This window comes from Taudactylus pleione, unplaced genomic scaffold (assembly GCF_031769625.1).
Source record: "Taudactylus pleione unplaced genomic scaffold, aTauple2 ptg000053l, whole genome shotgun sequence".
Classification (NCBI taxonomy): domain Eukaryota; kingdom Metazoa; phylum Chordata; class Amphibia; order Anura; family Myobatrachidae; genus Taudactylus; species Taudactylus pleione.
Window position 1 is genome coordinate 39,646,098 of NW_028284455.1, and position 17,962 is coordinate 39,664,059.

The 17,962-nt window shown below is 42.9% G+C and overlaps 1 protein-coding gene across 1 annotated transcript in view; it reads right to left on the reverse strand.

Annotated features, from left to right (window-relative positions):
- Positions 1-1,384: 1,384 nt before the first annotated feature.
- Positions 1,385-17,962, reverse strand: part of TMEM108 (transmembrane protein 108) — a 310,883-nt gene continuing 294,305 nt past the window's right edge. The window contains exons 5-6 of the mRNA XM_088463835.1: positions 15,678-15,832; positions 1,385-1,825 (exon numbers count right to left, since the gene is read on the reverse strand). Of these exons, the coding sequence (XP_088319961.1) occupies positions 1,703-1,825; positions 15,678-15,832 (278 nt within the window). The 3' untranslated portion in view covers positions 1,385-1,702. The remainder of the gene's footprint in view (positions 1,826-15,677; positions 15,833-17,962) is intronic.

Sequence of the window (17,962 nt, forward strand, 5' to 3'; positions counted from 1 at the left end):
CGCCGTGCCAGGAAGTACACTCGTTCAACCCAATGGTGGTGTGTTTGTTTTAGCAGCCAATGAGAGTCAGACAGACTATAATTGGCTGCTGGAGCTCACTCATGAGCTCTGCCTTCTGGCTCCCGCACTGGGTGAGGGGAGAAACGTCACAATGTCTCTCCCATAGTCCCAAATGGGAGGACGGTGGAGTGGACAATGGTGGGCGCAGGAGCAGGGATTTCGGTAAGTATAATTTTGTCTGTCTGTGTCTGCACATTTTATGTGTAAAAGGCACTACTACTGGGGGCACTGCATAGGGGCACTATATTGGGCACTACGGGGGGCACTACATAAGGGGCACTATATATTGGGCACTACTGGGAGCACTGCATAAGGGGCACTACTGGGGCACTGTATAAGGGGCAATACTGGGGGCACTGTATAAGAGGCACTACTGGGGGCACTGTATAAGGGGCACCACTGGGGGCACCATATATTGGGCACTGCATAAGGGGCACTACTAGGGGCACTATATAAGGGGCACTACTGGACGTACTATATATTGGGACTACAGGGGCACTGTATAAGGGGCACTACTGGGTAAACTATATATTGGGACTACTGGGGAACTGCATAAGGGGCCCTACTACAGTGGGCATTGTATGAGGGGCACTACTACTAGGGTCATTGCATAATGGGCACTACAACCGGAGGCATTGTATAAGGGGCACTACTACTGGGGACATTGCATAAGGGGCACTTCTACAGTGTGCATTCCATGAGGGGCACTACTATTAGGGGTGTTGCATAATAGGCACTACTACTGCCACATTGTTCAGTGGGCATATCCCTTGTGGCATGTGACCACACCCACTTTTTCATTGCGTGCCACATGGGGGTGGGGGGCTCCATTTTTCATCTTGCCCTGGGCTCCAAATACCTTGGATATGCCACTGCCCAGGCCACATCTGAGCCCCAAGTTGAGCCCAGCACGGCCCAAGCCAAATGTTCGTCTAGAGGCTAGGGACGAAGAGCTCCCCTCTAGGCTATGGCACTCTGGGCAGCAGCCCTGTCAGCTCCTGCCTTGAGCCACCCTTGATATCAGTAAATGTCTGAACTGAAATAATCTGTGCTGCAGTTTAGATCTCATTATCTGGTTGGCTACAGGTTGTTCTTCTAACCACACCCACTTCATGTCTTGCTCATCTGTGTGACTAGGTACTCTGAATGCACTAGGTACTCTGATCCTAATCAAATGTGCCTGAATTAGCTGTTTTATGTGTATTTAAACATTTTAAATAGATAATAATAATAATAATAATAATAATAATAATAATAAAAAACATTTTTACATATCAATAACTTTATTTATAAAGCCACAGATTATTCTGTAAAGTCTTACCACAATTGTAAAAAGATGACAAATCTTAGGAAAACAAGCTGAAAACATTGTAATCATGGGAGGAAAAGAGGGCACACAAAGCATATTTATATTATAGGTGTATGTATTTACTTAGATCTGCATTTTAAAGGGATGGCTGTAAGGTCAACTAAAGCCAACTAAACTTTAAACTGCTTATTATCCAGTTTCTACAGTAATTCAATAGGCAGATCTTATATCTTCTTTATTGTCTGGATGTAACTTGTCCTTTGTATTCTAGACTGCTTATGTTTTGGACTAGAAATAAAGTAGAGTAAGGGGTATATACTGCTTCAGTGATCGTCAGATTTCAGAAACTTGTTCATGTCCTGAAAAAAGTGTTTCCTGACAAAATGGATTGACAAGAACCATTCCACTGTTTCGGTAGTCACCGTTGGCTGGGGAGCGAGGCTCTGAGAGATGGTCCTAGGAGAAAAAGTACAATATCAATATAAAAGGACAATTCAAATTGTTCAGTTGATGCTTACAACAAATAATAATACTTATAAAGGGATTGTGCCATGATTTGACATGTCACTAATATATTGTGCAACGTTACAGGGGAACTAAAAGTGAAAAAAAACCACTATAATAAATTAAGGGACTATTAACCTATTTACTAAAATCATGCAGAAACTGCAATTTTCACATGACTTTAAGTTATGGGCTGTAGAACAATAGCCTAATGCATGACAGATGTGATATCACAGATATCTCCTGCAAACGTCTAATTTGCGCTGCAGACTGCAGTTACATTATTGTCAATGGGGACTGCAGCCTGGGCCCTATTTGCCAAGCACTGAAAAGTGTTGAGCAGCTGTGTCGGCAAGAGATCTTTGAGAAATAGCCCAGGAAATTGGGACCTCAGTCAGACCCGCCCGCTCGCTCGATGCGTATGCAAATTTGGGAAGGCAGTTGATTGCACAGCAAGGCATTAACACGCCCACTATGTCTTGGCATGCGATCGCTTTGTGTATGCAGACACCCACCAGCTAGTCTAAAGACGCCCACTTGCGCACGTCATCTCCAGGAAGTGTGAGCAACCATCGGTACCACTGAGTACCATCGGATGCATACGCAGTGCTTGTGGTTGACCATACCCTACTGCAAGCACTGCGAGCACTTCAGTGTAAAATACAACCATGTGACGTGTACTATTACGCTGCCTCTTAATTATGCACACCTCTGAAACGGCGTTAAGACACTCAGGCACGCCTGCGTTCGCACCTCCACTTCCCCGATTCTAGAGGCCAGCCCCTGTCACCACCCACAAATGGCTTCTCCTGTCACTCATTCTGCCAGGCTGTCTATGCACAGCGAGTGTACGCTTGCCGATCGCACGGACTGGTTCGTGCATGCACACTACAATGCGTACGCATGCACAGAACGCAAAAATCGTCTGGCTGCGTGCAAATGCTTCCTAGTGAGCGGGTCTGAATCGGCCCCTCCCTTAATTCCTTATTGAAAGTTTCCCAAACTCTGCCATTACAGTCCAGGTTTTAAAGATATCCATGCTTGAGTCCAGATGGTTAAATCAAATTGACTGAGGTACTAATTAAGTCTCTTTTGCTTAAGTATGGATATCCTTAAAACCTGGACTGAAATGATGGAGTTTGGGAACCTTTGCCTTACTGTATTATTATGCGGTGATAAAGAATATACATTATTTTAAGACTGGACAGCATTTGTAGGTAAATACTGGTCTGAGTGTTATAAAGTAGATCAATTGGCTTCTACAATTTCATGATACTCATACCATGTCCCACCCATGCCCTACTTCCCCACTTCATCATAGCTGATTGATTGGCTGTTCATGAGCTGTGCACGGTCTTTCTTCCTGTATGTTATTTGGCTGACACCACAGCACAAAAATAAAGTTAATATAGTAGTTAGAAATAGAAAGACGCTCAATGGGGGTGATTCAATTCATTAAGATGCTGAATAGCCCCTGGAAGAAGTTCCCAGAGCTATTCAATTGACTGCGCTGTTTAGTCAGACTAAAGAACAGGTACTCAAACTTGGTCCCCAGGACCCCAAACAGTGCATGTTTTCCCGGTCTCCCCACAGAATCACAAGTGAAAATTAGCTCCACCTGTGGATCTTTTAAAATATGTCAGTGAGTAATGAATACACCTGTGCACCTGCTGGGCGACCTGGAATATGTGAACTGTGTGGTGTCCTGAGGACCAAGTTTGAGAACCACTGGACTAAAGGATTTCTGCTTGCGAGCAGAAATCTGACTTAAGTGCTAGCCACAATGCTGTTTTCCGGCTTAGCGCAATGCTAACAGCCTTCAGTTGCAGAATACAGGTTAGTGTGACTAAACACCCAGCTTAAGGTGTGCCAACTGGCATTCTCCGACACAGGCCGTATTCAATTTGAAGTGAAAAGTCCAGACTTTTCGCCTCCTGCACTTTTCGCCTCCTTTGCCAGTTTCGAGGCGGAAAAGTATCGCGCGCGCAGGTGCTTTTTCCCGACTTTGAAGAAGTGATGCAGAAGAGCACTTAGCTTTTTTTTTCGATTTTAAAAGTGGACCCATCAAATTTGGGGTACTTGAAAATGGGTACTAGCATATTAGTCCCTAAACTAATATTTTTTAAATTTAGCAAAAATGCACCTGCCACTACTCTGTGCAATGAAGAAAACACCTAGCGCATATAAGGGAACCCCTGTGGATTTAATTTGTCTATTTTAGAAGTGGTTTTTAGTTGTTTTTTTTTTCACCACAAAAAATATATATTTTTATTGGGGTGTCCCTATTTTTTATTTTTTTTTCACATTTCGTTTTAAGGGGCCATTCCCAAAGGTGCAGGCTATTTTTTTTAAGCCTGCACCCCTAAACCCCAAATCTGCACTTTTTTTCACCTGCTGAAGGCAATTAAAAAATTATCTCAGTTTTTTTAAAATTGACTGTTTGCACTATCTACGAACAAAAACAGGAATTTTTGGGAAATGTGCCTGGGACCCCCCTAAAGATGTCCAGACCTGGGAGATCACTATAGGTACCCCCATTTTTGCCTGCAGAAGAAAGCCGGCTTTTTAAATAGATGCGGCGGGTGGTTATTTTTCCCGACATTGAAGAAGTGATGCAGAAGAGCACTTAGGTTTTTTTTTTCATTTTTATAAGTGGTCCCATCAAATTTGGGCTACATGAAAATGTAGGTAAGCATATTTTTAAGTACCTAAAGGTAATTTTAAAAATTCTTCAAAAATACAGCTGCCGCTAATATGCGCAATGAAAAAAACACCTGCCACATACTTGGGGACCCCACCAGAATTAATTTCGTTAGTTTGGCATTTTGTTTCCCTATTTTTTTTTTTTCACCCCAAAATTTTGGCATTTTTTTGGGGCATCCCAATTTTTTTTTACCATTTTTTTCCACATTTCGTTTTAAGGAGGCATTCCCAAGGGTGCAGGCTATTTTTTTTTAAGCCTGCACCTCTAAACCCAAAATCTGCACTTTTTTTCACCTGCTATAGGTAATTGAAAAATTATCCCTGATTTTTTAAATGACCCTTCACCCCATTTACGAAAAAAATGGGAATTTTCGGGAAATATGCCTGGGACCCCCTTAAAGATGTCCAGACATGGGGGATCACTATGGGTACCCCCATTTTTGCCTGCAGAAGGAAGTCGGGGTTTGTAATAGCTGCGCAAGGTGCAATTTTGCGGCTATGAAGAAGTGGTAAAGAATAGCACTTAGATTTTTTTTGGGGGGGGGAAATAACTATTCCTATCAAATTTGGGGTACATGAAAATGGGGGTAAGCATTTTTTTAAGTCCCTAAAGTAATTTTAAAAAATCTGCAGAATTGAATCTGCCGCTTGTCCCCGCAATGAAGAAAACACCTGCCGCATACATGGGGACCCGACCTGAATTAATTTAGATAGTTTAGCACTTTGTCCCCCTATTTTTTTTTTTACCGCCAAAATGAAACATAATTTTTTGGGGTGTCACGAATATTTTTGAACTTTTTTTGATGCAGTTTACCTTTAGGGGACTGTCTTAAGGCTGCACGAGGGTTCCCGCAATGTTGTGGCCCAAAACTGCAATTCTGCACTTTTTTCCGCCTGCTATTCATAGGCGAAACTTTTTTGCATATTACATTGCATTGACTTTCCACCTAGGCGAAAAGACTTCCAAATTGAATACGGAGGAAACTCAAAACAGGCGAAAATGACGTCATCGGCGAAAAGTATCGCGGATCCGGACTTTTCACCTCAAATTGAGTATGGCACATAGGTGGTTCTAATCGGACTTAACAGCGTGGTCAATTAAATAGCACCGGGAACTCCTTCCTGGGGCTATTCAACATTGGATTGAATCTCCCCTAATGTGTGCAGTAATTCAGTTGTGAGCTTGGAGCATTCACGGAAGGAATGAAGAATCAGTGAGCTGTAAAAGTAGCCCATGCAATTGAACAAATATCATTGATAGGGGGAAATTAATGATTATCTGCACTGCAATAAACGGTGAGTAAAATAATGCTTTTAAAAAGTTATCTTGAAATGATTATAAGAGAAAAGGAACGTGTCATTACGTGCATGCTTTAAAGAATACACAGAATGCAACTGAGACAAAATTACTTGAAACCTCTTAATCTGCAATATTTTGTTACAAGGCAGAATTATCTCCATATTGTTGGGGTAAATAATTTCAGTTCTGCACCCTCCGCCTTAGTAAAAGTGTCTCTGAATATTATTATTTAGTGTGACAATGTCGGCATGAGCATACAGGGTTTAGACGTGAAACAGCAGGGTTGTGGTTGGAAAGAATCAGGCCAGGTCTTCCTTTTGGGATCAGGTTTAGAAACAGGTAGTTTGATTGCAGACACTTATCAGCAAAGTTTAAGAAGGTGTTAGGACAGGGGGATAAGGGCTCCTGATTGTGAACTAGTCGCCCAGGTGATAGGCCAGGGGGTGGTTACTTAGGAACCGGCCCTTAGGATACATTGGAGCACTTATTATTTCTACTCAAGATAACCGTGAATTGCAAACTGTGATTTGTGACCTGCCTTGTGAACTTTCACAATTACCTGTGAACTGCATCTGTGTGGAAAATAAACAAACTCTGGTTGTAACTTTTATCCGGTGCATGTGATCCTTGTCACATTACACTCTTAAGAAATCTCTGTCATAGAACTTTTTCATAGTGTCTAGAGCTGTGCGCGGACCCCTGTGTTTTGGTTTTGTCAAAACCACCCTTAACTGTTTTGGTTTGGTAGTTTGTACCCACATAGAGCCAACGTCGAATTTTTGTTTCAGAGTGTCTCGGTCGGTTTTCGTATCCCAGTTGTTGGGCCAGTATCAGTGGTGGCTTCGATTAATTTACGATCCAATACAGGACATACAGGAATTGGCCACTACTTGGACAATTTCTTGGTTGTGGGACTGGTGGGTGAAGGAACATGCAGGGACATGCTATTTTCAGAGAAAGCATCATTCCGCATACTGGGGGTGCCCATTGCTCATGAGAAAACTGAGGGCCCAGCGACATGCTTGTCCTACATTGGGATCAGATAGGTCATTACATAGAAGCAGGTGAGGTCCTTTTGCGGGAGGTGCAGTCCTTGTTGGGTTTGTTACATTTTTCATGCTGGGTGATACACATAGGGTGGGTATTTTGCAGAAAGCTTGAAAGATCTATGTCAGGAATATCTTTTCCCAGTGCCGGATTAAACCCTGTGGAAGCCCCTAGGCAGTCGAAATCTCGGGGCCCTCCTCGCAAATTATCTCCTAATACATTTTTTATTTTGCCAGCCAACAGTTTTAATAAACAGTAAGTAGGTTGCACCGAAAACTTTTTACAAACTGACAGCTGACAGAAGATGAGCTTTTAAGAGATAAACTGTAATATGAATCTGAAATCTATGGTTTATGTACTTTAAGTTGTTAATAGGTGCATTACATTAATACAGTATTTTCTCTATAGAGTCTTTAATGTAAAGTTATCGTTTCTTTGAGTTGATTCATTTTTCCTATCTTTTGAAAACAATTTAAGAAAGCTGGATTGTCATTTTCTTTCAAGATCAAATCAATATTATTTTGATCCATTGTCATGGTGCCCCTAAAAGGCGTGGGGCCCTTAGGCCGGTGCCTACTCTGCCTATTTATTAATTCGGCACTAGGTTTACCGCATCATAAACTGCGCTTGCCTAGAGAGATTAAGGATGATCTGACTTTATTAAGTGAGTTTAATGGCGTGAGGATATGGCCTTCTCCACCTGTGGCTAGCACATCTTTGCAGCTGTTTTTGATGCAGGGCCGTCTCTTCCATTGGGCTTTTAGGGCAGTTGCCCAAGGGCCCAAAGCTTCAAGGGGCCCTCCAGCCCCCTGCAGCCGCTCCCTGTTAATAAATGTTTTTTTTTTTTTTCTAAGCACTAGTTTGTCACCTTTCCTCCCCCTGTCACCCCCATGATGAGCGACCACCCTCCGGTACGCAGCCGCGGGCAGTCTGTGTCTCTGTGACACAGCTGCACCGCGTGTGTAGGGCTGACCGGACGGAGTTCGGTCAGTGCTACACAGTGACAAACACACAGCCACCGGCGCCGGCAGCTGTGTATTTGTTTTAGCAGCTGATGAGAGTCACACAGACTCTCATTGGCTGCTGCTCCCACTGCCGCAGCCGGACATCTTCCGGCTCCCGCAGTGGGTAATGGGAGAGACGTCATGACGTCCCTCCCATAATGCAGAGCAGCTCGGCCCAGGAGGATGGACGGAGGAGCAGATGGCGGCGGCGGGGATTCAGGTAAGTGTTTATTTTTTATTTGTATTATGTGTGTGTCTACTGGGGGCAATACAAGGGGGGAACTACTACTGGGGGCAATACAAGGGGAACTGCTACTTGGGGCAATACAAGGGGGGGACTACTACTGGGGGCAATACAAGGGGGGAACTACTGGGGGCAATACAAGGGGGGGAACTACTACTGGGGGCAATACAAGGGGGTGACTACTACTGGGGGGCAATACAAGGGGGGGACTACTACTGGGGGCAATACAAGGGGGAACTACTACTGGGGGCAATGCAAGGGGGGACTACTACTGGGGGCAATACAAGGGGGGGACTACTACTGGGGGCAATACAAGGGGGAACTACTACTGGGGGCACTACAAGGGGGGTCTACTACTGGGTGCACTACAAGGGGGGGTCTACTACTGGGGGCAATACAAGGGGGAACTACTATTGTGGGCACTACAAGGGGGGTCTACTACTGGGGGCAATACAAGGGGGGGACTACTACTGGGGGAACAAGGGGGGTCTAGTACTGGGGGCAGTACAAGGGGGGGACAACTACTAGGGGCAGTACAAGGGGGGGACAACTACTAGGGGCAGTACAAGGGGGGGACAACTACTATGGGCAGTACAAGGGGGGGACTCTACTAGGGGCACTGCAAGGGGAGGGGACTACTACTAGGGGCACTGCATAGGGGGGGACTACCACTGGGGGCACTGCATCGGGGGACCACTACTGGGGGCTTTATATAAACGGCAATACTGGGGGTACCGCATAAGGGGGACTACAACTGGGGCCACTATTTAAAGGGCACTGAATAAGGAGTACCACTATTGGGGACACTGCATGGGGGGGGTCTACTGCTGGGGGCACTATATACTGTATGGGGCATTGCATAGGGGGTACCACTACTGGGGAAACTGCATTGGTGGGACTACTACTGGGGGCACTATATAAGGGGCTTACTATTGGGGGCACAATGGGTGGGTAGGGCCCCAGTGCATTGATTTGCCCAGGGCCCTCACTGCTGTTAAGACAGCCCTGGGCGAATGGTGTGCCAAGCCTTGGCACTCCTCTGGGCTGACGAATATGCTGCTCTTGGAGCTCTTTCCAATAGTACTTGCCGTTGAACCTTGGACCCATAAGTTGAGTAATCAGAACATTGTGTTCTGGTGCGACAATTTAGGGGTAGTACAAGCCATTAATAATCAGAAGTTGTCTTCGCTGCCTGCCTTGCATCGAGTGCATCATCTAGTCCTTCGTTGCTTGGAAGCTAATATTGGTTTTAGAGCTTGCCATGTAACAGGGATGGACAATTGCATAGCAGATGAATTATCACATTTTCAGTGGGCAAGATTTAGACCGTTGGTGCTACATGTTAGTTCCCAGGGTTTAACTTGTCCTCTTTCTGTATGGCAGATATCAAGCTGGTATAGAGGGATTGGCAACCATGGCTTTGGCACCGTCAACAAGACGATCTTATCTAATGGCTCGGAGGGATTGGTAGCAGTTCATCTGGTCCTATTATGGGACACATTAATTTCACATTCGGGACACATTAATTGCGCATAGGCGCTGCCACTTCTGCTGCAGAGGAGGGCCTGTCGGTCAGCGACATCCAGTCACTTGGCTGGTGGAAATCTGCAGCCTATAAGCACTACATTCAACCTGCTGATAGAAGTTAGGCATGCACTCTTTGTGGGGTTGACTCAGACTTTTCTTCATCACTATTGTTATGGTGCGAAGGGCTTTGGCCTACAATTTGGTTTTACCTCGAGGAAATGTAAAAAAAAAATAAGAATAATAAGAGAAAATAACAAAAAAATATAAGATCCCGAAGGGTTTTTTTTTAGAAAGTTTAACCGTCGCCTGGGTCTCCCAATCCTCCTATCGTGCCACTCCTCTCTCCTTTTTCCTGCTGCAATTTGTTGCCCATTATATTTCTGTTTGATTGTATTGCTATTGACTGTTTTAGTATTCATCTGATTACAGATGCGTCTCAAGATGACTTCCTTATTTGGTTTGTTGGACATTCCTTAATTTTTGGGGCAAGTCAATCCCCTTTATTGGTTAGGGCAGTAGCTTAGGTTAGTATTTGGGAAGTGAGGTGGTTAGGAGTCAGGGGTCTTAGGTGGGATGGAATCCTTCCACTTATAACGGATTCCATTGCAAAATGGGTTGTGTCTGGGTGCTTGGTGCTTCATGCTGGCGGTAATGACCTAGGTAAGGGAATGGTCATCGGCCTTATTATACGTATTAAGGTAGATTTGGCGGAGGTACAGGCTCTGTGGGGCTCCATTAGGATAGTCGGGTTGGACATCACTCAGTGTCGCGAGTGGAGGTGTTCCAATGGTGCTGCAGTGTTAGACCAGGTGAGGAGGAAGGTGAATGCCTATGTCTGTAAATTTGTCATATCCATGGGAGATTCTGTGGTTAGGCACCCTTTCATTAGATTTTATCTTAATGTAGAGGGTATGTCCCTGTTTTTCTGTAGCTTGTTTTCCGCTTTTGGGGTGGAGTTGTAGAGTCTCTGGGTGGTGAGCTGCTGTTCAATCTGAACCTAGTGTTTTCAGTGGCCCAACAAGGCGCACCTTCCTTTCACAGTTGTCTCCGCCCTAAAGGGAGGACATGAGCTTCTATCTAGAGGTTGGGCCAAGTAGCACTAAGCCAAATAAAAGGGGGTGTAGCCTTTTTTAACTCCGGTTGCATCAGAGGCCTTCAGATAGCCCACCTATGATGGACAAGAGTTATGGAAGCAATGCTTTGTTGTTTGCCACCTAAAAAGATTGCTCACATGTTAATAAATCTGTGACCTTTTGATTCCACTTCAGTTGCCAGTGTCTTTATTGAGGTTAATAATATATTTAAACATCTGAGTTATGAGCTTTATAACTCTATAGGATAGGGGGCTTAAATAGCTGGGTTAAATATTGAATGTTCTCTGCAAATCTGCATGTATGAGCATTTTATCTCTTTAGAAGCCAATTTTATTTTAAGATGATATATATTATATGTGCTAAGTATTTTTAGTTGTATTCCATAAGTATACTAAGCACATCATTTAAAGTCCTAACTTGTAACCGTAGTATGGTAACCATATGCATGAGGAAATGTCAGCAAATATCCTTGCTTGAATTTATCTTGCTATATTTTAAATCTTTCCTCAGTTGCTTCTTCTGTATCGTAACTTCGTAAGTGGATCATTTATCAAACTCCTGTGGTGAGACAAATGCTAATCCATTGGAGCATGCACCACATATATTCAATTACACATTCAGCTTTAGGTTATATAGCGATATTGCATCTGTTTTAACAGATACTTCACTTAAAGTCCAAATTTTATGCAAACTTTTGTTTTAACTGTAATTGTTTATGCATTGTGACTAAATTAAATGTTAATATGGTATTGGCTGATTTAGTGTAGGTCAGTAAATATCTGAAAGGCAGTAGAGAACATTACTGTATTTATTAACACCTTAGGGGCCTATTTAATATCACCTCCCCTATAAATAACAATCCATTTTTCTTGGTTTAGCGCTGATTTAGCTGAGCTATTTAAAATGCTTTTTTGTACTTTCAAAAAGAGCTGTCCTGGAAAAACATTGGGCCTGATTCAGAGTTGGGAATAGAGTGAAATATCTCTCTCAACTGTGAACCTGAACAAACCATATTGCAATGCAAGGGGTGTAAATACATACATTTTATTTACATGAGGGGTAAATACTGGCTGATTTGGCATGTAGCCCACGAATACTGCACAGCTTTATTATTACTCTGCAATTTAGATGTCAATTTGGAAACACTCCTACCAAATCTAAATCAGTGCAGTGCAGCATGGTTTCACCAAGATGATCAGTTGAGAGAGATATCTCACTCTATTCCTAACTCTGAATCAGGTCCATTGTCCCATTCAGGGCCAGACTAAGCCTTCGTGGGTCCCAGTGCAATTAAGACATGGGTCTCCTCGCCACTCCTCCGGCACTCCCCCTCTTGTAAGCACCACCCTCACGTCATCTTGTCCAGACCCACTCATCATACACCCCGCCCCTCTTTGTGTGGCCCTTAGAAATGGCCTCGGACTGCACAGTGCAGCAGTGTGCTCAGGCCGGCGGGGGGACCTGAGAGAGGGCGGCACTGTGCACCCGTACCCACCACTTTAGTCTGGCTCTGAATCCATTGAAAAGTCTTTCACCACTATCTTAATGCTGCAATTAAAGACTTCACTTTCTGACTACGCACTCACAAATGATAAAGCTTACTATCTCTAGAGCTTGTCCAATTGGAAATTGTAGCTAACGCCATCTAAAGATACTGTTAGCTACCAGGGATAATTTTGCTGTCCCCATAGAATGGTAGGAGAAATCAGGTTTTATCCGGTGTTAGGAGTTTAATAGATATCCCCAACCTTAATATGACCTTTTTTCCAGTAGAGTAAAATTGCAGTCAGGTTCTGACTGAAGCCAAGCAGATGCCTTCAGAGAAGCTGTTAGTCCTGTCCAACATCCATTACAGGATCTTTGCGGGTTTTAGCTGCCATTACCGAAAGAGTATAAAAAAGACACATATACAATTTTAAAATTAACCGTAAATGACTTTTAAAACTCCCGAAAACAATTTCATTTTATAAACCAAAAAATCTTTCTTCTTGGGATGCTTCTACACCAGTAGCCAATCATAAGCAGCCAACATGGGGAAATGCCTATAATTGGCTGGGTGTGGATGGTCACGATTACCTCTGACATTAGTCATTTCACAGTGTGTAGGTTAATTATTATTTATGGAGATTTTTAGTATGATTGTTTTATCTTTCTTTTTGCTACAATGGATAAATATATATTTTTGTTATCTTTGTACTGTAGCACTTATTTTACAGTGTTGTCCTGTCAGATAATATCATATATGATCCATGAGAATTTTCAGGAACTGTACAAACTATTGCAATGCAACTGCAACAATGTCTTAAGGTGTCCATACACGGTGCGATATAGCAGCCGATTTGACGGAATGGTACGATATCGCTGCTATATTGTACCATGTGTGGGCATGATATCAGACAGTGCGCGCTCTCGTGGGGTCGTACATCGCACCTCCAGATCTTATTACATGTTCAGTCGATCTGGGAATACGATATACGATCCCAAGCAGCGCTATGCAGGGGGAGGAGGGGAGTGCCGGCATATTGGGCGGTCGAGCAGCGGATCGCTCCATGTGTGGGTACTGACCGATATGTTAGCCGTCATATCGCAAGTCACAGCGCAAGGTGCCTATCGCACCGTGTATGGGCAGCTTTAGAATAGCAATTACTATACTGAATTGCTCTATTTTATCAATGAACAATTATAAACCATCATTCATGAGGGAGCACAATAAATATGGTTAGACTGCCTTACTAATGCTTAAGGAATATATTGAAAATGTCATGTTCTGCTGAACAAATAATGTTTGCCTTGACTAGTAAGAGTGGATAAATATATCAATAAAGATTTTCTATTACATATAGCATTTATGGAAATATAGCTTTCATGTTGGATCTGCAAATCAGAAAAGATTTGTGTTATCAGAACAAGGAACACAACAATGAACAACAAGGGGTCAATCCAATTAGGTGCGAGTTTGCAAAAGTGAGTTTGTTTTATGCAACTAACAAGCATTGCACGAATGGGGCATGAAAAAGTGGGGAAACCATACTGGACCCCCAAAAAAGTGACAACTTCATGCATATAGCTGTTAGTGGATATAAGGAAAGTACTGGATTTTTTAAACGGTGTCAAATGGTTGATTTGTGCATTCTATTTAAAATGGAATTTTTTTTTAGAATAAGCAAAGTTTTTCCGTTTAATCTCAAACGAGTTAAACGAAAAATGCAAAAAAAAATAGAAAAAAGTTGATTTTGTGGAATTTGAGGCAACTTCACATTTAAAAAAAAAATATATATATATATAAAAAGCTATTATTTTATCATTTTAAAAAATACTTAAAATTTTGGGTGCCTAAACTAAAGAAAAAGTTGATTTTGGGCCAATTTGAGGCCATATTTTTTAACACCCAAAAATGACATGTAATCATTGGTCTGCTCCAATTAAGCTAATTGAAAACTTCTGAGTCATTAGGGAGGGTGTCCAAGGAGTTCTGCACTGTGTCCAGACATTTTTACCTAAAAATAAACATTTTCCCTACCTTTTCACCTGCCCACAGAAAAACGTGAATTTCCTCTAGAAAAGTAATACGAGTTTGGAAATGGATTGTAACTGCACTTCGCAGTGCAAATTTGCTTTGAAAACAGCTTGCACAAGCCACCGTGCATCTAATTGGATTGCCCCTCAAATGTTAACTGTTCAGATAAGTGCATGTACCTCAGGTAATCACAAGGGAGGAAATGCAGAATCATCCTCTAGACCAGACCTGATTAAAAGATGAATAAAATATTCTCTTCTTCAGACCTTTGTACAAGCTTCGAATGGTTTAATTAGTACACAGCACCTTTCTGTTCTCTCTCTCTCTAAATGAGTATAATGGACCTGGCATTTTCCAGGTCAGAGGTTCCCAAACACAGTCGTCAAGGCTCCCCAACAGTTCAGGTTTTAGAGATATCCATGGTTGAGCACAGATGACTTAATTAGTACCTCAGTCAATTTGATTTAATCACCTGTGCTCAACCATGGATATCTCTAAAACTTGAACGGTTGGGGTGCCTTGAGGACAGCGTTTGGGAACCTCTGTGCCAGGTCACGTCTATCTCCTTCCCTCGCCTGCTCGGCCCCACCCCTCTCTTGTCGACCCCGCATTGTTGCACCCACCTTGCCACATTCTTACCCTGATGGTTGGCCCTTTTCTTCTAGGCCTGGAATTCCATGGTACAAACCTTCTACAATTACTATATATAGGCTTGTCTACCCTCCCGATTTGGCCGGGAGCCTCCCGAATATCGGGTGCCGCTCCTGCTCCCCCGGAAAGGCAGCTTCCCCCAGAGTAAACTAGAAACCCCTGCAGTGGGGGGGGGGGGGGGGGCGGTGACACGATTCACGCTAAATCGCGTCATTGTGGCCCCCCACGCTTTACAATGGCATTATTTCAGCCTTTGTGAAGAGGAGACGGGGCCACGATGGCACGATCTTTCAGTCACGCCCCCGGCCCTACCCCCAATGCTTCATCATTGCCCGGCCATGCCCTGGAAGGAGGGAGCTGAATGTCGGCAAGTATGACTATATATATATATATATATATATATATATATATAGACACACACACACACTTTCTCTCTCTCCTGATGAAATCTTGCTGATATTTCATGAAGACATTTCTTTAAGCCTCTATTGCCAAAAGCATACAATTTATAGCTTATTGCTTTAAATGTGAAGCTGGAGTTACAGAAAAATTACATGACCAACTAATCACAAGATGGAAGATGTTTATGGTAAAGAGGGACGGGATGAATGCAGTCTGCCAGGTACTGCCATTTTCAGGACCACTTGGTCTACAGGTAAATTCATCCATTACATAACAATGAATGCTGAAAGAGCTTTGTCCTATCTAGCACATTACCTCTGATGTTTCCAGAGACTGGATCTCCCGTGGTAGCTCCACAGCATGTTTGTTGAAGTAGTCCATGGTAATTGCATTATTCCAGTAACTTAAGTTATTATCTGGGTTAGAGGCCTTCTTCTTCCGCCTCATGCAGCACACAGTCAATAAGACCGCTATAAATGAGATACAAAAAAGTTATTACAGGTTAGTATATAAGAACTAATCTTAGGTAGGTGATCAGACTGGTGCCAATATATGTATATTATATTATAATATATATATATATATATATATACTGTGCAATATAGTCCGGCACTCCACCTCTTGAATCATTAAAACTGGGTGCCCTCTGAGTGATCGTAGTATGCTGAAAGAAAAAACAGCGGCACTCCAGGATTTATAGAAATCACATAGATGTATTAAATCCTCCAACGTTTCGGGGCCGTAGCGCCCCTTTGTCAAAGGGGCGCTACGGCCCCAAAACGTTGGAGGATTTAATACATCTATGTGATTTCTATAAATCCCAGAGTGCCGCTGTTTTTTCTTTCTGCATATATATAATATATATATATATTTACAGTTCTATAGTGTAGGCACTCCCACTCAAATGTAATAATTGCCGTGGTCCTCACCAAATTCGAGGTTGGTGTCACTCTCCGGTCTTAAACAGTACAAAATCTACATCACATCTGAATGGTCAATGTTTCGAGTTTATTAGAAAACTCTTCATCAGGACATACAAGTGTACAATAGTGACCTTATCTTATATACCTCCTGCACCCCCCTCGGCGTCGGTCGCATGCTGGCTCGGCTTCCGGCTCCCGCGTGGCGCTGGACTATTGCCGATGACATCACAGGACTCGCCGTGTTGCCCAGGCAACCAGACGCACAAACACCACTGACGCTACAATCATAAGTGCACTGCTAACAAATGTAAACTAACAGACATGGTGAATTAAAAGCTGAGGCTATTCTCATGTATGGATCTGATGTCAATACACTGCTGCAGTCATCTATGTAAAGCAAATACAACAACAAAGGTGGAAAAAGATCTTGGGCGCTTCAAAACTATGCTGCAGCCTTTTCAATAAAGATCTTTCCCCAAAGATCCAAAGAGATATCCTTTATGCAAAAAATTATTGAAAAATTGGCGCTGCTAGTTTTGGTGTATTTAGAACAAATGGAGAAAATAATGCTTATCCGTATAGATGCAGTAATGAACGTCAATTCTAGTGTTCTTTATTTGTCTTTACCCAAGGTCCCGAAAGCATGGGAAAAAAGGGATTGTATATATGACGTCAGTGTGAGATGTAATTAAAGTTGGTGATAGACAATAATTCTTCAAGTTTAGATGGAAAAATAAGGCGTACCCCAACTCACTGTTTAAAGAGATGGGGACACTCCTATCATGGTATCTTTAGTACAACACAGAGTATGTGCACACACCTAGAACTTAATGTCCTATCAGGTGGTGCTTGGCATGTAAAGGTATCTTTGATGTTATGTGGAAATGAAGGAGCGTACCAGTACTCACAAGGCTACGGAAGATCATCTGCTCATAAAGGTATCTTTTCAATCCTCCATAATCAACAATAGATGTTTTTCTTTTTTTCATAAAATCGTGGTTTATTATGACAAAACTCAAGACAACAATTATTTAAAATATGCAGAGCATTCTCAAAATGGAAAACCACACTGTGAACGACTGCGGTATGAAGGGTGTGGAGGTGTGGGGGGTCCGGATCCCCAAACAAGTGTAAGTGAATGAATAGGTACAACACCTCTCCGCACCTACCTCTAGTATATTCACAGTAGCAGCAGTCCAGAGGAGAAAGTCCCCTTCTTAGCCAACGCGTTTCGAGACGGAGTCTCTTTTTCAAGGCATGATGGTAAGTGTTAGGATTCCTGCTTTTATACCCCTCTCCCTAGAGTTTTCAAGATGGCTGCATCGGCACTTCCGGATCCACGCGAAATTAACTTCCTCCTCTTTTCCGCTGATCTCTAGCGGACCCCCCCTGGCTCAGCTTGTCCCCCACTGTTTTTCTTCATCCTAAAGTGGATCAGTAGTGTAGTTTTCCATTTTGAGAATGCTCTGCATATTTTAAATAATTGTTGTCTTGAGTTTTGTCATAATAAACCACGATTTTATGAAAAAAAGAAAAACATCTATTGTTCATTATGGAGGATTGAAAAGATACCTTTATGAGCAGATGATCTTCCGTAGCCTTGTGAGCACTGGTACGCTCCTTCATTTCCACATAACATCAAAGATACCTTTACATGCCAAGCACCGCCTGATAGGA